The following is a 21,109-nucleotide window of genomic DNA, read 5'->3' as shown; positions in this document are numbered from 1 at the left end:
GGTATTTAATGCAGTGCCGCCTGAGGGATAGAAGGTCACGGGCATTCAATGTTGGTTTTCGGCCTTGCCGCTTACATGTAGAAAGGTCTCCAGATTCTCTGAATCTTCTGATTATATTGTGGACTGTAGATAATGGAATCCTTAAATTCCTTGCAATTGAACGTCGAGAAGCATTGTTCTTAAACTGTTGGATTATTTTTTCATGCAGTTGTTCACAGACTGGTGATCATCACTCCATCTTTCCTTGTGAATGGCTGAGACTTTGGGGGATGCTCCTTTTATACCCAGTCATGAGTGTCCTCAGTTCCCAAATGCTTATTGAGTGTTGTTAGAAGGAAAGATGATGTAACACAGTGGTAAACATACCACTGTCCCAGCTTTTTTGAAACATGTTGCAGGCATCCATTTCAAAATGAGCAAATATTTGCACAAAAGCAATAAAATTTATCAGTTTGAACATTAAATATCTTGTCTTTGTGGTGTATTCAATACAATATAGGTTGAAGTGGATTTGCAAATCATTGTATTCTGTTTTTATTTACATTTTACACAATGTTCCAACTTCATTGGAACTGGGGTTGTATATAAGTATTCACATCCTTTACTCAATACTTTGTTGATGCACCTTTGGCAGCAATTGCAGCCTCAGTTGTTCTTGAATATGATGCCACTAGCTTGGTGCACCTATCTTTGGGCAGTTTTATCCATTCCTCTTTGCAGCACCTCCCAAGCTCCATCAGGTTGGATGGGGAGCATCAGTGCACAGCTATTTTCAGATCTCCCCAGAGATGTTCAATCAAATTCATGTCTAGGGTCTTGCTAGGCCACTCAAGGACATTCACAGAGCTGTCCTGAAGCCACTCCTTTGATATCTTGGCTGTGTGCTTAGGGTCATTGTCCTGCTGAAAGATGAAATGTCACTACAGTCTGAGGTCAAGAGCACTCTGGAGCAGGTTTTCATCCAGGATATCTCTGCACATTGCTGCATTCATTTTTCCCTCAATCCTGACTAGTCTCCCTGTTCCTGCCACTGAAAAATATCCTCAAAGCGTGATTCTGCCACCACCATGCTTCACTGTAGGGATGATGCCTGGTTTTCTCCAAACATGACACCTGGCATTCACGCCAAAGCATTCAATCTTTGTCTTGTGGTTCTCATTGTCTGAGAGTCCTTCAGGTGCCTTTTGGCAAACTCCAGGCAGGGTGCCATGTGCCTTTTATTATGAGGGCTTTTTATGGCCACTCTACCATAAAAAGCCTGATTGGTGGATTACTGCAGAGATGGTTGTCCTTCTGGAAGGTTCTCGTCTCTCCACAGAGGAATGCTGGAGCTCTGACAAAGTGACCATCAGGATCTTGGTTCCCTCATTAAGGCCCGTCTCCTCCGATTGCACAGTTTGCACACTTTAGAATGTTTCTGTACTCTTCCCCAGATTTGTGCCTCAAGACAATCCTGTCTCAGAGGTCTGTATACAGACAATACCTTTGACTTCATGCTTGGTTTGTGCTCTGACATGCATCGTCATCTGTGGAACCGTATTTGTACCCTAGTGTGTGCCTTTCCAAATTATGTCTAATCTGCTGAATTTACATGAAGTGGACTCCAATTAAGCTCTGGAAACATCTCAAGGATGATCAGTGGAAACAGGATGCACCTGTGCTCAATGTGAGGTTCATGGCATATATATATATATATATATATATATATATATATATATATATATATATATATATATAGTGCTTGGGACTCCGGCGAGGGCGGGCACATCTCCTTCTCCTCCTCTCTCCTCTATCTCTGCTCCAGCCTTCAAAGTCCGTACTTCTCTAGGCTGTAAATTCTTCAAATAATATTGGATTAATCATGGAACTGATCAGCTGGTCTCTGAACGCTATTGACACCTATGCTTCTGGGCTATGTTCTCGACGCCTGGGAGACGTGGCGGGTCGCATGCTTTCCACATTTCTCTGTGAAGGATGTCGAGGATTTATTCATATTTGGTTTCATAGTACTTATTGGCTTATGTGCTGCCCTGACCTACCGGAAGATTGGCAAGACGGCTGCCGCCAAAACCACGACCCCTCGCTTGTCCGTCATGATTAATGAGTTGGGCAAGGCGATGCATTCTCATACTGTGTTAACCCTTGAACTCAGACGCAAATTGGATAACATCTTGGAGCAAATGTGGACCTTGCAGGAGAAGGTGAAGATTTCAGAGGCCAGGGAATTTTCATAATTGGGATCTGCTTTGTTCATGTGAAGCTGGAAAAGTGTTTTTCACTGCTCAGCCACAAACACGGCAGGCTTATCAGCCTCTCAAGGATAAAATGCCCATTGTTTTTCCTTCAGAAGAATCTCTATAGCCTTGGGAAGATTGGCTGCCTCCTTATGTCTTTTACTCCAGTACACAAGGACAGACAGACTCACACATGGACAAAGACTGAAGCATGCTCCACTTTACCTCCTACCTCCCCTCCTGCCCCCCATCACACACCCCATTCCAGGCACCGCTCATGCCACCCCTTTCCCCTCCCGGAGCTGCGTGGTTTTAGCTGATGCAGGTCCCCGTTCCCCCAAGCTAGCGGCGGCGCAACTCCTGTTGCAGCAGCTACCACACACTCACATCGCCTCAATTTGGAAAATGGACTGTTTCAAGTTTAGTGCCCATAAAAATGTCAAATGTATATGTGTTGTCTTAATTCTGATGTGTGCCATTATTACGGTAAACAAGTAATAATTGTGGATTAATTGCTGTATCTTGTCTGTGGAAATGTGAGTGTGGACGTAATCTCGTTGTTGTTGCACTTGTAATGACAATGACAATAAATCTCATCCATCCATCCATCCATCCATATATATATATATATATATATATATATATATATATATATATATATATATATACGAGGGCTGTCAATAAAGTTACGGTCCTTTTTATTTTTTTCAAAAACTATATGGATTTCATTCATATGTTTTTACGTCAGACATGCTTGAACCCTCGTGCGCATGCGTGAGTTTTTCCACGCCTGTCGGTGACGTCATTCGCCTGTGAGCACTCATTGTGGGAGGAGTCGTCCAGCCCCTCGTCGGAATTCCTTTGTCTGAGAAGTTGCTGAGAGACTGGCGCGTTGTTTGATCAGAATTTTTTCTAAACCTGTGAGACACATCGAAGTGGACACGGTTCGAAAAATTAAGCTGGTTTTCAGTGAAAATTTTAACAGCTGATGAGAGATTTTGAGGTGATTCTGTCGCTTTAAGGACTTTTCACGGTGTGAGACGTCGCTCAGCGCTCTCAGGCGGCGTCATCAGCCTGTTCAAGCTGAAAACCTCCACATTTCAGGCTCTATTGATCCAGGACGTCGTGAGAGAACAGAGAAGTTTCAGAAGAAGTCGGTTTCAGCATTTTATCCGGATATTCCACTGTTAAAGGAGATTTTTTTAATGAAAGACGTGCGGACGGGTCCGCGCGTCGGGACGCAGCCGACGCGGTGCGGCGGCACAGGAAAAACACCTCCGTGTTGATAACCATTTGTAAAATCCAGGCGGCTTTTGATGGCTTTCAGTGGAGTGAGTATATGAGAAATTGTTTAACAGGCAGGACATGTTCCAACTTGTCCTTAAGGCTTTCAACAGAGGTGTTTCTCCTGTGGCGGAGCGTCGCGGCGGCTGCGTCCCGACGCGCGGACCTGTCCGCACGTCTTTCATTAAAAAAATCTCCTTTAACAGTGGAATATCCGGATAAAATGCTGAAACCGACTTCTTCTGAAACTTCTCTGTTCTCTCACGACGTCCTGGATCAATAGAGCCTGAAATGTGGATGTTTTCAGCTTGAACAGGCTGACGACGCCGCCTGAGAGCGCAGCGCGACGTCTCGCACCGTGAAAAGTCCTTAAAGCGACAGAATCACCTCAAAATCTCTCATCAGCCGTTAAAATTTTCACTGAAAACCAGCTTAATTTTTCGAACCGTGTCCACTTCGATGTGTCTCACAGGTTTAGAAAACATTTTGATCAAACAACGCGCCAGTCTCTCAGCAACTTCTCAGACAAAGGAATTCCGACGAGGGGCTGGACGACTCCTCCCACAAGGAGTGCTCACAGGCGAATGACGTCACCGACAGGCGTGGAAAAACTCACGCACGCGCACGAGGGTTCAAGCATGTCTGACGTAAAAACATATGAATGAAATCCATATAGTTTTTGAAAAAAATAAAAAGGACCGTAACTTTATTGACAGCCCTCGTATATATATATATTCCTTACTTTTCAAAAATCTACAAAAAATCACATTGTCATTATGGGGTATTGTGTGTAGAATTTTGAGAAAAAAATAATTTCATCCACTTTGGAATAAGTCTGTAACATAAAATGTGGTAATTCTGATCACTGTGAATACTTTCTGGATGTATCATTTATTTTAAAGCTATAAACCTCTAGGATTTAAGTGTTGTTTGCACTCTTCCACTCATGCTGAGTGCTTTGCAAGCTTGAAACCATGACATTAACTTACTGCACTAGACAGAGTGCAGTTTGAGAATGTATAGAATTAAAAAACAAAACAAAATCATTTGTTATGAACGTCAAGATTTTTGATTTTGTGCTTGTTTCTTTTAACATCTAGAAGACAGATGGACATTTGCATTATGCTGCATTCTGCTGGTGGAGTGCAGAGGGCTGTGCACAATGGTGCTTGTGTGTGTCTGTGTGTTTTTTTGTTATTACTTGAGGCCAAAATATGGCCATTGGTCATTGTGAAGAATTTGTGTCCGTCAGTCCATCTGTCTATACTCAGCATAAGTCCAGTCCTTCAAATTCACAGGAAACATTCTTGGGACACAGACCTTGGACAAGTTCAAATAACCTTGACCTATTCTAAGTGGTCAAACGGTCACATTCTTTCTACACACTCTTTCACTGATTACATGCTCATACAGCCGAGTGTACTTTAGCATTGTGTTTTATATGTATTTATTTATTTTATTGCTAACACGTGGCCGTACTCAGTTATGTCACAGTGCTCCTCAACATTGAAGGCGCATTGCTGCAAATTTCTGATTGCACTCGCGTCCGTTAACACACACGAAATTTACATTCTGCCAATGTCACGTTACCACCTGCTATCAACTGCATGTTTACTCTGGGTAAATCACCTGCATATTGTCTCCATCCTAATGGCCTAAAGCTTGGATTAAGTGTGCAATTTAGCACTCTTTATCTAGAATCTTACTAAATCAGGCCCTAGATGTTCACATTGCTGTTCTACACATTTTCAATAAGTTAAGAATAGGGAGCTTATGAAAACTGGGCATAGATGCAGATGTAAAGAGTGTAATTGTTGTCACTGTTGTGTGTGTGTGTTCCTTTAGGACTCTGAGGTGCTCTCTCAGACGGGCGTGCTTTCCATACCGCATATTTCTTATGATAAAGGTGGAGATTACATGTGTGTAGGAGCTGTGCCGTCTGTGCCGGGACTGACAGCCAGCGAGAGTGTCACCATCACTGTCAAAGGTAACACGCTGAAACATGTATAAAAAACAAACATTTTTTTTAAACAAATGTTCATAATTAATCTAAAGAGTTAGTCACAGCTCATGATGACAGTCCATGTAAGACTTTCTCTCTGTTTGTGAGGGAGCATTTCCCATTGGCTACAGGCATGACAGTATACATAGTCTTGTGCCCAAGTTGAAACAATCCAGGCAGAAGGAAACGGCAGTACGAGGGCTGTCAATAAAGTATAGGTCCTTTTTATTTTTTTCAAAAACTATATGGATTTCATTCATATGTTTTTACGTCAGACATGCTTGAACCCTCGTGCGCATGCGTGAGTTTTTCCACGCCTGTCGGTGACGTCATTCGCCTGTGAGCACTCCTTGTGGGAGGAGTCGTCCAGCCCCTCGTCAGAATTCCTTTGTCTGAGAAGTTGCTGAGAGACTGGCGCTTTGTTTGATCAAAATGTTTTCTAAACCTGTGAGACACATCGAAGTGGACACTGTTCGAAAAATTAAGCTGGTTTTCGGTGAAAATTTTAACGGCTGATGAGAGATTTTGAGGTGATACTGTCGCTTTAAGGACTTCCCACGGAGCGAGACGTCGTGCAGCGGTCCCAGGCGCCGTCGTTAGCCTGTTTCAAGCTGAAAACCTCCACATTTCAGGCTCTGTTGATCCAGGACGTCGTGAGAGAACAGAGAAGTTTCAGAAGAAGTCGGTTTCAGCATTTTATCCGGATATTCCACTGTTAAAGGAGATTTTTTTAATGAAAGACGTGCGGACGGGTCCGCGCGTCGGGACGCAGCCGGCGTGGGGCGGCACAGGAAAAACACCTCCGTGTTGATAACCATTTGTAAAATCCAGGCGGCTTTTGATGGCTTTCAGTGGAGTGAGTATATGAGAAATTGTTTAACAGTTGGGCATGTTCCACCTTGTCCTTAAGGCTTCCAACAGAGGTGTTTTTCCTGTGGCAGAGCGTCGCGGCGGCTGCGAGTGAAATTTGACCAATTGTAATATGGCTAACTTATTGAAATTACTGGTAAGTAGATTTATATTAATGTGCCAGTCACCTATTTATATATTATGCCTAGAAACTGTGATTTTTTCTTTGAGTGAGCTCATGGTTTATGCATTGCTGATTGTCATGGCTGAAAGTGTCTTCTCAGCCATAACAGTTTCACTGTCCCCACCCAGGAAAAATGTAGCTGAAACAACAGTCCAGAGCACTTGCAAGTCTACTTTCAATCACATAGGACTGGCCCATAATGGTAGACCTGAGAAAGCAAATTTCCAACAACACTGCACTGCAGCAACATCATTGCAACCAGACATTGTTATTCTGTTAGAGGCTTCAAAACAGCTTGCCCTGATAAAATTGACTGTGCCCTCAGAAGAAACTATATAGGAGGGTTTTGAGAGGAAGCTGGCCTTTTACCAGGAACTGCTGGATGATTGCCTGACTCAGGGGTGACGAGGACAATATCATCATGTGGAAATAAATTCCCTTTCACACTGGGCAGGCTTCGACTTGCTTCATGCGGTGTCATGACGTCGCAGGAATGTCTGCATCAGGTGCCCGCAGCAGGGGGGCAGAGAGGAGGTGAGAACGCAGAGGAGGATCTGCAGGCAGTCTGGCTGCAACCAGACTGTGCACTGTGATTTCTGTTCTATTTTATATTTGTTGTTGTGCAGGGCTGCAGGGCTGCGCTCTGATTTCTGTTATAGTTTATCTTGCTTCCTTTGACGGCGAGCTGCGTTCGCATGTGCGAATGAACAGTCCGTGAGTAAATGTGGAGATGTCTGGAGTTATACTTGATGTGGACATGTGCTGTCTCTGGCAATCAGTCTATGAGCAGGACGTATGTCCTTTTGTGTAATTTATTTAACACAATTATGAGAGAGTTTGAGGGGAGAGCGAGGAACTGCCTGCAGCCAGGCTGAGTATTTTTCTTTTTCTGTGCTCTTTTGGAGCGTGTAGTTTCACTGCATTGTGTACACGGTATAAAAACAATCCTTTGTGATTTCTACTTTGGGAACAATGGAACACAGGACGATTCATAAATTGGCATTGGTAACGCATTTTGAGGGTGTGGCTTCCAGTCACATTGAGTACCATTGCTTACCCTGACTTGCGTTGAAACCACTTCCTTTCTGCGTCCTGTGCTTGACGCAGAAAAAATTAAACAGGTTTCATTTTTGGCATCCGATTCGCTTCGTCCTTTGCATCCATCACAGTGTTGTGGTGGCACGACGCAACTCAAAGTGGGCCCCGTGTGAAAGGGGTTTAAGCTGCATCAGGTTCAGCGGCTGCTCTCTCTGCAGTCTACACCCTCCTGGGCATGGGTGGGCTGCTAAGAATCACAGCCATCCGGACCACAAGCAGAGAGACCTTCCATATGGCTGTGGATTAAGAGAGGTGATGGCCCAGTGCTGCTGGGACACAAGTCGGGACTTGATCAATCCCGGCTCGATCACCTTGATGTTGTGAGACTTAAACAGGAAATGAACCAGAAAACATCACTGATGATGCGTCCCAGTGCATCTGTAGGATGTGTGTTTAATCTGTTACCCAGCAGTGCTGGGTAAGACGCTGCCGAGCACTGCTGGCAAGCACTGCTGTTGGAGTGGCCCAACAGAACTTGTATCTTTGTGATGCAGATGCTTTGACAGGTTTGCCAGTCTTGTGTTAATTGATGAGCTTTGTGATGTTATCAGTCATTTTTTTACAACCCTCGCTTGAGTTGAAATTTTGTTTCCCCCAACTGCATTCCTTACACAAAACCACAGCAATATGCATCCATCCATTATCTGAACCTGCTTATTCCAGTTAACCCACTGGGGTCCAGAAACACACACACAAACAATTCTATAGACCCCTAAGGGTTAAGGGTCACAAGGAGGCTGGATCCTATCCTAGCTGTCATTCTGTGAGAGGCGTGGCACCCCCTTGGACAGGCCACCAGTCTATCGCAGGGCCAACACATATAGACAGACAAACTCATTCACACTCAATTTAAAGTCACATGTTCACCTAACCTACATGTCTTTTGGCTGTGGGAGGAAGCCGGAGCACCCAGAAGGAACCTACGCAAACACGGCGAGAACATGCAAACTCCACACAGAAAGGCTACAGGTGGGAATTGATCCCATGACCTTTTCGCTGTGAGGCAACAATGCTAACCACTAAGCCACCGTGCTGCCCAGTAACAGTAATATATTGAAAAATCATTCATCGTTCATCAACTATGGCCAGCAGGGGTCGCCCACAGCAGCCATTCTGTATTTTGCTTCTCTGAACAGTACGGATCGGACTGCGGCCCTTCAAAGGGAGTCGTTTATGCTCCCTTTTTGTCTTAAATCATTTCACTCATTCATTGTACAAACTGTCTTGCTTCATTTACAGGAAAGCCAATGATCGAAGGTCCCACTGGTGGAGAAGTGTCAAAAGAAGGAGACTCAGTGACACTGAAGTGCTCTGCCTACGGCTACCCTCCACTTCAGTTTTCGTTCACACCCTCAGGAAAAGAGGTACAAACAGAAAAAAATAACAGGTGGTGAGGAGGTTTCATCATCATCCGCAAGCTTATGTTACCATACTGTTTCCTCGTGCAAATTCTAAAAGGATTACTTTGCTACTAATTTTCTTGACAAGAGTCTGCATGGTGAGAAAAACATGGTGACAACGTTATTACAACCCCAATTCCAGTGAAGTTGGGACTTTGTGTAAAATGTAAATAAAAACAGAATACAATGATTTGCAAATCCTCTTCAACCGATTCACTTTACTCAGCCCCGCCCACTTTTACAACAGAGGTATTTCTGTTTTGTCTTGTGACTTCTGGTGACAGGTGTTTTCAGTGCAGAACAACGTACAATATTACATGGGTAGAAATAAAAACCTTTTTGAAAAGTTCAAAGGGAACGACTGTGGCTCACCCAGGGGTCATAACAGAGTGGGAAGATGACATGAAAAAGTGGCCCTCGATTATTTTTAACTACTTTGTGTTGTCACTCGGTGTGGACAGTTTGGCTATGAGGAACTATGAGCTTCACACCGCGCAGCACCTCTGAAGCTCGTATAAAAGCACAATCAAGTTAAAATACTATCAGACAAGTAGTATCACCGTAATGCCAAGATTATGTAATGTTAATATACGTATGGTGTTATTTCATGCAGTGCTTGGTTGTATCAAACACCAGAAAATGAGTAAATCAGATAGCAGCTAACGTTACAAACACAGCTTACCCATATATCTCACGAGCATCCGCCGTGACTTCTTCAACGGAGCGTTATGGTCCAACCATTTCTTTGGGTAAAGATCCAGTGGTGTGGGTTTTTTCTCCATAAAATAAAAAGAACAGCCATAGGGACGTTTGGGTGGATTTTTTAAATTCAGCACCTTTATCCAGCACCGGAGATCCTCATCTTTCAATGGAGGAGGGAACAAGTTAAATGCTCGTCCACAGCACTCAGATCGCTACTTTCCATGTTCAAAACATCATTCTGAAAGCAATAGTTTCCTCTTCTTCCAGTTGTTGTGGCACTCATGAACTGAACAATTAATGCTGCTCATGTTTGGACACTTCTAGCGTACTGTGTTCCCACGTAGCTAATCATCAGACGCAGTGGAAAACCGGAAGTTACTTGACAAAATGGAGCCGACCACCCTGACTTCCTGGATAAGGTGAATATTCAATTTTATTATATGCTACGTGATTTTGCTAACTTCTGATTGGCCCATTCACCACCTTCTGAGCTGTACCACATGCCGAGTTGACCACTGGTGGAGCCGAGTACACCTCGTGTGCAGCGTAGCGCTAGCCAATCGAGCAACGCCTTCTATCAATAACGACCAATTAGATAACGCGATACAACGCCTACTTTGGCCCGCTTCGAGTTGCGTTGTGCATCGTCATGACGACGCCATGCACACAATGCAGTAAAAACTAAGGGCACAGAAAAACAAACGCTGCTGGCTGCAGCAGCTCCTCGGTCTTCTCTCACAAATGTGTTTGAATACAGTCCATAAAAGTCCTGCTCACAGACTGATTGACAGAAACAGGACATGTCCACATCAAGTATCGGTTCGTTCGCACGCGTGTGCACGCGCATCTCGCACACGCATCTCGCAGTCAAAGTAGGAAAGATAAACTATAACAGAACTCAGAGGGCAGACCTGCAGCTCAGCACAAATATAAACTAGAAGATAAGTCAGAGTGCACAGTCTGTCTGCAGCCAAACTGCACTCTGATTCCTCTGTGCAGAGAACCTGCAGGCTGCGTTCTCACCTTCTCTCTGCCCCCTGCTGCGCGCACCTGACGAAGACACTTGTACGTCGTCATGACACCACAGATAGCTCGAGGCAGCCCTGGTTTGAAAGGGGCTTTAGAGATTGTGTTCATGAAGTATTTTGGACCTGTTGATGCAGTATGACAGTAATAATAAAGAGCTGAAACTTGAGATTGATTTTTCAGTTATATTATGTTTGACAAACTCCCAATTTTCTTGTTTACCATATAATAAAACAGTTATAGACTTTTAATTTCGATGTACCCGTGATTATGCGGACCTGGTCAGGATGGAGTTCACTGAGGCCAAGGACTCTCACCTCTTTCGATGTGAGAGTCACATCTTCCTCAGAGTCCTGAGGACTCCAAACGTTAGTCCCGTTGTACATTTTTGCTTTCAGCACCTTATTAAATTTTCTGGCACTTATTTCTGTATTGCACCAGTTATTTTTCTCTTTTATTAAATATCTTGTCTTTGTGGTGTATTCGATTGAATATAGGTTGAAGAGGATTTGCAAATCATTGTATTCTGTTTTTATTTACATTTCACACAATGTCACACCTTCATTGGAATTGGGGTTGTAGTATTCATATTATGCTCTATTATTTTTCACACTTTGGTTAAGTTATATGACAGAAGGTGAGAATTGGGGCATGATTCTTGGTAAATTGTTGAAAATCTTGGTTGTTGGTCTGTTGGTCGAAGAAAGAAAAATATTTCTGGAAGTTTTTGAAAATTATTCAGTCATTCCCAAAAGGTGACACATTTATCATGCCTAAAACATAATTGACAAAGGAAAACCAATAAAGGTGTTAAATATGTAATATGTATACAGCCCTGATCAGAATTATTGATACCCCATGTATTAAGTATAGAATTTCTATTATATTCCGAAATAAATGCATGAACTATATGCACAGTATTTAATAAAATGTCCAAAGTTAGTGAACAGCACAACAGAATGCTTTTAATGAATTAAAACAGAAATATATTACATTTTATAACTGTTATACTGTTATAAAATATGCTGTATGTGTATTACCATTATTAGAACTCCATCATGCATTTACAGTAAATTGTAAGTTTTACAGCCACTTGTCTTAGATAGATCAGGGGATAGATACATAAACATTTTGAAGTCACAGATTTTATTAAATGTTCTTATTATACATGATTTGTGTATTTGCATTTATTTATTTATTTAAAGTACTTGAAGATTTTTGTTTGGGCTACCAGTAATTCTGACCAAGGCTGTAATATAAGAAACTAGAAAAAAATACAAATATATGAGTGGAAAGGAAACTAAAAAGAACAAAGTGAAAAGAAAAGCTAAATTTCACATCTTACTTGTCCTCAACGTTTGTCTGCCTTTTCCTTGTTTCCATGCTCCTGTCAGTCGGTATCAGTCGAAGGTAACAAGGTGGTGAGTGTGGTGACCCTACCAGCTACGGCCGCAGTCATGAAGGACGGGGTGACCTGTGAAGTTTCTAATGAGTATGGAAGTGATCGCAAGAACTTGCCAGTAGCTCTCAAAAAATGTGAGTACCAGAAGATGACAATAACAGTGATGAGCATCTCTCATCTCATTTCTTCTGTTCTAGCCTCCTTTCTCTGTTTTTTCTGAGCAGCTTTTCATGTTTACTAATAATGCATTGATGCTTTATAGTGATTCAAGAAAATTCTTGACAAACTGACCAATCAGAAACATAATCTCTGTTTGTTTGTTTGGTTTCAAAGACGAGAGCAAGGTCATTGTCCACCTTTGCAGCAATTAAGCTAATATATAAGTCACCATGTATCTTAAAAAATATGTCAGCTGATAGTGATGCCCATCAACTTCATGGGGATCCCATGTATTCTCAGGATCTCACTTCAATTCCATTTATAAATATAGCCCCAAATCACAACATAAGTTGACCCAAGGTGGTTCACAACAATAAGATCAAATCAATTCAACATAAGATGCAAAGAAGCATTGCCAATATTTGCATTTAATGAGCACTCACTGAGATGGGATATGGCAGATGGCTGACTTCTTGGATGGAAAGCCTGAGTGGCAAGTAACTGGAACTAAATCCTGTTAAATCTGTTTTCCAGAGTTTAAGTCACACTTCTGGAAAAAAAAAAAATCTCTTGAGGAAAAACCCATGTACAGTGCTTTGCAAAAGTATTCGGCACCTTGGTATTTCACACATTTTAATTTGTTTATGCCATTTCAAATACAAGTCAACCAGGCTTGATACACTGTCAATTTTGCGAGTTTTCCCACCTACAAAGAATGGAGAGGTCTTGCGTGCCCTTCAGGATTTTAAACCATGACAGCACAGTGTGTTATGAATGGTAATCTTTTTGACTGTGGTCCCAGCTCTCCTCAGATCAATGACCAGGTCCTCCTAGGTAGTTTTGGGCTGATTCCTGACCTTCCTCAGAAGCATCCGTACCCCACGAGGCAAGCTCTTGCATGGAGCCCCAGACCATTTTCTAATAATTGCGCCAACAGTTGTTGTCTTCTCACCAAGCTGCTTGCCTGTTGTCCTGTAGTCTGTCCCAGCCTTGTGCAGGTCTACAATTTTGTCCCTGGTGTCCTTAGACAGCTCTTTGATCTTGGCCATGGTGGATTGGTTGGGGTATGATTGATTGAGTGCGTGGACAGGTGTCTTTTATACGGGTCCCTTCACACATAGTGCAAAGTTTGGACGAAGTGCACACTTAGTGTGCATGATGCAGGAATGGTGTGCAAACTGTGTAATGTTGTCCCTGTTGCCAGCGCCTCGTACACCTGTTGCTGCAACTATTTGCACACACAAGCACCTGAAAGACAGGGTGTGCGCTATGCAAACCCATCGCACCCTCTTGTGGCAGGTGCCGGCCAAATTCCAGCTGACATGCACAAACACCTAACACCGCTCGCATGGCCCTTAGAAAATGTGTGGCCAGTCGCACTCTTGGCACGACAAGAGACTGCAGACAATCGCTGTCGTACTGCTGTAAAATTTGTCTGAGTTCCTCATGTGACTTTGCAAACACACACACTGACACGTGGGTGTGTGTGCGCCACACACAGGAGGCATGGCTTCCGACAGAAGCAGCTGTGGTGATGTGTCATTCTGGACATTCCAGCTGGACAACACCTATTGTGTTTGGACAGACATGGACAAACAGCTTTCCACTTTGAGGTGTATGTGTCTGCTGTATTTATGTGGACATAAATAAAACCATATATCGCTGCAGCAAGTGAGCATGCGCACGGAGCGGACACTGACAGCCCCCCAGGTTGAAACGGACCATCAGATCAGAACACACAGTGGGCGCTCTGACCTTCACGTCTCCCGCGTGAGCTCTGTTCCACGTGATGCGGTGTTTGTGCTGTAGTACACCGTCCACAAGACATGCTTGTTGGGCAGAACACGCGCGCGGCCAACTGTACGCACCTGACCAGTAGATGTGGACATGATCAGAGCACACTGCTTCTCATTCATGTCATTTCATGAATGTATGTCTGTGACCATGGGTCATAACCAGAGGAACAGACAGATCATATTTGTATTGCTCGCTTGATAAATGTGAGTTTTTATATGGTGTGTGATTTTAAATATTTTTTTGTTTTTTTGTAATACAAGGTCTGTTAGAAAACTATCCGACCTTTTTATTTTTTTAAAAAACTATATGGATTTGAATCATGTGCGCTTGCATCAGCCAAGCTTGAACCTTCGTGCGTGAGTTTTTTCACGCCTGTCGGTTGCGTCATTCGCCTGTGGACAGGCTTTGAGTGAGCACTGATCCACCCCCCTCGTCGGATTTTCATTGTCAGGGAAATGGCTGAGCGATTGGAGCAGCGCTGAATCAAATTTTTCCAGAAACTGTGAGAGACAGCCAGGTGGAAACCATTTGGAAGATTCAGATGGCTTTCGGTGAGGATACTCTCCGCATCACACAGATTAAGGAGCATTACAACCGGATTAAAGACGGCTCACAGCGGCGGAGGGCACGCCACGCTCTGAGCGGCCATCGACAGGCTGAAACGACCAGATCATTTCCAAAGTGAAGGCTGTGTTGATCCGGGACGTCGTCTAACTACCAGAGAAATTGTGGAAGAGGTGTACATCAGCACTTTTGCGGCACATTCCACTGTTACAGGAGATTTTGTAATGAGAGACGTGCGGAGGAATTCGCGCGTCGGGACGGAGCCACAATGGCGCACAACAAAAAGCACGTCCATGTTGGAAGTCTCACAGGACAAGTTGTGACATGCCCAGCTGTTACACAATTTCTCGGATACTCACTCGACTGAAAAGCCACCGAAAGCCGTCTGAATCTTCCGAATGGTTTCCAACATGGACGTGCTTTTATGGGAAAGTTATGGGAAAGAGTAAGCTAGGCTTAGAAAACAGGTGAAGATCTGTGAGCAGCAATATGGTTTCTTGCCAAGAAAGAGCACTACAGATGCAATGTTTGCTCTGAGAATACTGTTGGAGAAGTACAGAGAAGGACAGAAAGAGTTACATTGTGTGTTTGTGGACTTAGAAAAAGCTTATGATAGAGTGCCAAGAGAAGAGCTGTGGTATTGTATGAGGAAGTCTGGAGTGGCAGAGAAGTATGTTAGGGTAGTGCAGGACATGTACAAGAACAGTGTCACAGCAGTGAGATGCGCAGTTGGAATGACAAGGTGGAGGTGGGATTACACCAAGGATCCGCTCTGAGTCCTTCCTTGTTTGCAGTGGTGATGGACAGGTTGACAGATGAGATCAGACAGGAGTCCCCATGGACTATAATGTTTGCAGATGACATTTTGATCTGTAGTGAGAGTAGAGAGCAAATTGAATCTAGTCTAGAGAGGTGGAGATATGCTTTGGAGAGAAGGGGAATGAAAGACAGTCAAAGCAAGACTGAGTACATGTGTGTGAATGAGAGGGAGCCCAGCGGAATAGCGCAGTTACAAGGAGTAGAAGTGGTGAAAGTAGATGAGTTTAAATATTTGGGGTCAACTGTTCAAAGTAATGGAGAGTGTGGTCGAGAGGTGAAGAAGAGAGTGCAGGCAGGGTGGAGTGGATGGAGAAAGGTGGCAGGAGTGATTTGTGACCGAAGAATATCAGCAAGAGTGAAGGGGAAGGTTTACAAGACAGTAATGAGACCAGCTATGTTGTACGGCTTAGAGACGGTGGCACTAACAAAAAGACAGGTGGCAGGGCTGAAGATGTTGAGATTCTCTTTGGGAGTGACAAGAATGGACAAGATTAGGAATGAACATATCAGAGGGACAGCTCAGGTGGGATGGTTTGGAGACAAAGTCAGAGGCAAGATTGAGATGGTTTGGACATGTGCAGAGGAGGGAGGGACCCAGGGTATATAGGGAGAAGGATGCCACCAGGCAGGAGAACAAGAGGGAGGCCAAAGAGGAAGTTTATGGATGTGCTGAGGGAGGACATGCAGGTGGTTGGTGTGACAGAGGACAGGGTGAGATGGAAATGATTGATCTGCTGTGGTGACCCCTAATGGGAACAACCGACAGACAAAGAAGAAGATAAAACAAAAATATTCACATTTTTATTGCAGTGCTTCCACACTGTGGGTCAGCAATTTGTGTTTCTCTGCATCAAATAACATTCAGTATGTTGCATCACATGTTTATTTGCCCATCTTGCTCATTTTGGTAATATAAAATTCCTTATGGCACACACCACAAGCTAAGGACTTTATACAAAAATCCAGTCACTCTTCACTTCTACATCCGTGTCCATCTGACATTTTCTATTGTTGAAACTGTGTCACACAACATCCAATATGTTGTCACATGTGTATTTGTCCAACTTGTTTATTTTTGGAATTTAAAAGTCCTTATGTTAAGTAACAGCACATGCTGTGGTGTGCACACACTGTACACTGAGCTCCTATGCATTGTTAAACCTGCCCCCAGGGAAATGCCGTGTTAAAAAGGGAGTTCCATGTCAGAATAAAAGTGTAACTTGTATTCCAGTGCAACTTATACCTATGTTTTTTTTTTTCCTCTTCAAGAGGCATTTTTGACTGATGTGATTTATTCTCCTGAAAATACAGTACCGGGTATGTACATTAGTTTATAGCAGCAGAGTTCCTACATGCACACACGTTAAAAAAACCTTTGAGGGTGATTAATATGAAATCTCAACCTTTGCTCTGTATCCCCTTTAAAAAGCATCTGGTTTGTTTGCCGCAGGTCTTTCTTACTTCTAAAGTCCTTTTTTTTTTTTTTTCTTCTCCTCTCTTGCAGCGGCTGGCAACTCCAGTGACAGAGGTAGAATCTTCTCCCTCTTCCTCCTCCTCTCCTCCCTCCTTCTCTCAGGACTCTTTGTTGTACAGACCCTGTAATTTAGAAAAAAAAAAGCAAAAACCTTCACCTGTCTCCTCTTGTCCTGCCCCCCCAAACACACACACACACGCACATACACACACACCTTCTCCGCTGTACTGTATTGTACATTTGCTCTCTTGCTACCGAACACTGTGGATATTGTATATTGTTAATCTTTCTCTCGTTCACCTTTGTATGATGTCTGTCCTATATTTTGTGGATGCTAATATAACTTTTTGTGGCCCCTTGGGGACAATAAAGGACTCTATTCTATTCTATTCCTTTCTCTTCTCTCTTGGTTTGTTCGCTCAGTGTCTGCTCACGTTTCCTTTCCGACCGCCGTACTGTCTCGTGTGTTGTGTTTCGCCGTTTCCACTCGCCGGGTTGCTGTGTGTAGGTTTGTGTCGATGTAGCTTTTGTGCGCTTATGTTGTTGCTTTGCTAATGCCGTCACACTGAGCACCTCTCTTTCTTTCAAAGTGCTGCTCTCTGGAAACCCTGCGCTTACGTCAGGTCTGTATGGCTCACTCTCTTCTCGTGTGTGGTGTTCGTCCTGCGCTGTGAGTCACTGTCCGTTTACTCACACAGTTTAATGTGTTTGTCTTTACAATCGCCACTCTGTGTGTAGTTTGTATTACTGTAATTGTGAGGACGGCCTTAAATTCAGGGAACATTTTGCATTTCAAAGCGATTAGAACTATGTGTTCCCGGCGTGTCACCAGCTGCCGCTATAGTATTCCTAAGTGACCACAACGACAACTCGAAAATGCGCGGAGTATCCATATCGTCAAGAAGGAAAAGAAACCCTGTAATTTTGCATTGGTATTAACAAGATTATTGTATGTTTGCTTTGTTTAGATTGTTACAATGTGTTATGACATGTTAATTAATATCACCTTTGTTTTTCACTGTGACTTTAAAATATTTTTTAAGACAACAGCTTAAACCTATGTGGTTGCTTTCATAATAATAACTAATTTTGTGCACATATACACACAAATATCTTACACTATATTCACACTGGTGACAAGTGTTCTTATGCCTGAAACACACTGCAAGTGTCACATGTCATGCTGGACACAGGTTTTTGTATATACATGTGTGCGTATATCATCAACATCATCATCAATTTTATTTATATAGCGCCAAATCACAACAAACAGTTGCCCCAAGGCGCTTTATATTGTAAGACAAGGCCATACAATAATTACGTAAAAACCCCAACGGTCAAAACGACCCCTGTATATGTACATGCATGCATTTTGTTTGTTTGTTGTTTACTGGATGGTTAAGCTGACATGGCTGTCACCCAACAGCCATCCTTGATAGTACACCTCGTGTCAGTAGTTTTATATTTTAACAACTTAAATTATAGAAATATATAAAGTATAGACTCAACATCAGATTTTCCTTTGTTAGATCATTTTTATAATCCAGATTTTGTGAGTCATAGAGCTCTGTGTGGGATTATTTGAGGAGCATTCAGAGACGTGAACAGCAGAAACGGACTTATTATAACCGGGCAGCAGTCATGTGATAAAATTCATGAAAATGAGTTAATAATTTAATGTTGCCGGTATGATATGTCAAAAGGGCCGTCGATATATGTGCCAGGTGTAGGACAGCGTGGAATACATGATGCAATACATGTACCTGGGAGATTTCTGGCAAGCTTCACTCCTGTTGGGGTTGTGCATGTCTTAGGGCCCCTTCACACATAATACGACTAAGTATCATGGCAGAACAGCTCGTATGAGCGAACCGCGAAAACATCGAGCCGACGGGCAGGTGTGAACGATCCCACTGTGTCAGTTTCGTGCACGCGACGGTGTCGTGCACGTGTGTGCACGACACCGTCGCAGCGGGAACACAATGCGACCAGCTGGAGCATGTGTAACCACATCACGCTGCTGCTGTGAAATAAAAAAAAATCATGTCACCCACAGGATTCAAACCTGCAATTTACAAAAGCTCTGATTGCCAGCTAGAAACTTTACCACTGCGCTACAATCACTGGCCTGTAAAAGATGTGGAAAAATGCCTGAAATCAGCAAGGAGATAGACGTATTAAACACACACACACACCATTAAAAACACCACATTTTCCCCTCTTATCAAGCGGACAACACAAGTATGAATTGTCTTTTCCTCTGTAGACGACCCATGGTCACAGACGTACAGTCATGAAATGACGTGAATGAAGCAGGACGTGCTTATCATGTCCACATTTACTGGTCCAGCATGTCCAGCTGGCCCTGTGCGTGTGTCCGGCCCGACATGCATGTCTTGTGGACGGCGTGCCGCATGACAGACACCATGTCATGCAGAACAGAGCTCACATGGGTGATGTGACATTCAGATGGCCCGCTGCGTGTTATGATCTGACAATCTGTATCACCTGGGGCAGCCTGTCAATGTGCACGCCATGCACATTGCCGTCCACATGAGGACTGCAAGCAGACACATGCGCATCACAGTGGACACTTGTAAGTTCATATCCATCCAAACGCTGTACTTGTTCTCCAGCTGGGACGTCCAGAACCAGAGATCTCAACAGCTGCGGCTGTCTGCGATGTCTGTGTTATGTGAGCTGTCAGTGAGTCTCTGGTCAGCAGCTGACAGGCACCTCGCTGTGCTGTGTGTGCTCAGACCAGCCTGTCTGGCCCCCATGTGATCATGTCTCTGCAGCATACATATAAGCATTTTATGTAAGTGTGCTCCCCCCCCCCCGGCACGCCACATATGTTGGGGGGAGCGGGGGATGGGGGGAACGCGAACCACACATACGCCACATGTGTTTCAGGGGGAGCGGAGGGGGAGCGTGACAGATGCGCACGTGTGATATACATGCAGGCCACGTCTGCTGCTTTTTGCAAAGCCACACTCATGGCTTTAGACAAATATAACATCCAGCTCGAAAGTGATCGTCTGGCTGACTGTTTTCGTGCTGACAGTGCAAATGGCCACACATTTTCTGAGTGCCAAGTGAGCAGTGTTAGATGTTCATTTGTGTCACCTGAAATTTGGCCGACACCTACCGCGAGAGGGATTGAATGGGCTCTCACAGGGCACACTCTGTCTTTTAGCCGGTGGTGTGCGCAAATAGTTGTAGGAACAGGTGTGCGAGGCGTTGGAGGCAGCTCCGATTTTTCAGGATTGGCATGCAATTCCTCCTTCGTGCGGTAGTCAACTTAAATCGTGTTATGTGTGAAGGGGCCCTTAATCTCTTAACACAGCCACCAAAATGAAAATCAACATGTAACACACAACACACGTGACACTGGCGGTGTGTTTCAGGCCTTTTATATGGGATAGATCTGATCTTTTTGTGTAGTTCACTTCACTCACTCACAAATATATCTAACATATAAAGCTGACCGTGTGTGTGTGTGTGTATGTGTTTACTATGCACAGCCACAGTAATTAAAGAACTGACACCAAACTTGGTATGGTGACTGGGGCACCAAGGGGGAGGTCACTGGGGCCCTTAGGTTGAAAGTGTATGTGTGCAAAAACACACACACACACATGTTCAGCCTTATGTATTATATCAGAACTTTCTCACTGGAGTCCTTAATTTCACAGTTCACGTACTCAGCTCAGGTAGCAAGAATCACACTTTACTTAGTACATAGTAGCGGCTGGCTACGATGCACTTTAATTACAACCCAAACAGGCCAGCTCGTGCCACGTGCGTGTTAAAGCATGCATTTTTTTCAATTAAAATGTACCTGCCGTGTATGGCATGCCAGAGCATTGCAGTGATATGACCTGCTATTGACCTGCTACCTTTTTATGATCATTCACTTGAGTCTCTTGAATGTCACAAATTGCTCTATGAAAATTAATGATGACAACAAACACACAAATGCAATGCAACTCACTACACCCTAACTAAAGTAACATGAAATGACATGGCTAAAATTTGTCTTTATTACCCATGCGCAGATTGGGTAACTCAGCTAGTTATAGATATTTTTGTACTTTTTCAGATTAGGGCCACTT

General features: G+C 43.6%; 1 protein-coding gene across 3 annotated transcripts in view; it reads left to right on the top strand.

Moving 5' to 3' along the window:
• The window catches only part of bcam (basal cell adhesion molecule (Lutheran blood group)), a 228,580-nt gene that overhangs the window by 187,714 nt on the left and 19,757 nt on the right, over positions 1 to 21,109 (top strand). The window contains exons 10-14 of one of the 3 annotated variants that reach the window (XM_034174026.1): positions 5,364 to 5,505; positions 8,891 to 9,015; positions 12,174 to 12,315; positions 17,025 to 17,048; positions 17,585 to 17,617. In XM_034174026.1, the coding sequence (XP_034029917.1) occupies positions 5,364 to 5,505; positions 8,891 to 9,015; positions 12,174 to 12,315; positions 17,025 to 17,048; positions 17,585 to 17,617 (466 nt within the window). The remainder of the gene's footprint in view (positions 1 to 5,363; positions 5,506 to 8,890; positions 9,016 to 12,173; positions 12,316 to 17,024; positions 17,049 to 17,584; positions 17,618 to 21,109) is intronic. The other 2 variants (XM_034174027.1, XM_034174028.1) reach the window with 2 other exon arrangements.

The sequence above is a fragment of the Thalassophryne amazonica genome, chromosome 7, assembly GCF_902500255.1.
Source record: "Thalassophryne amazonica chromosome 7, fThaAma1.1, whole genome shotgun sequence".
NCBI classification, from domain to species: Eukaryota; Metazoa; Chordata; class Actinopteri; order Batrachoidiformes; family Batrachoididae; genus Thalassophryne; species Thalassophryne amazonica.
This window is presented reverse-complemented; position numbering and strand designations above follow the sequence as displayed.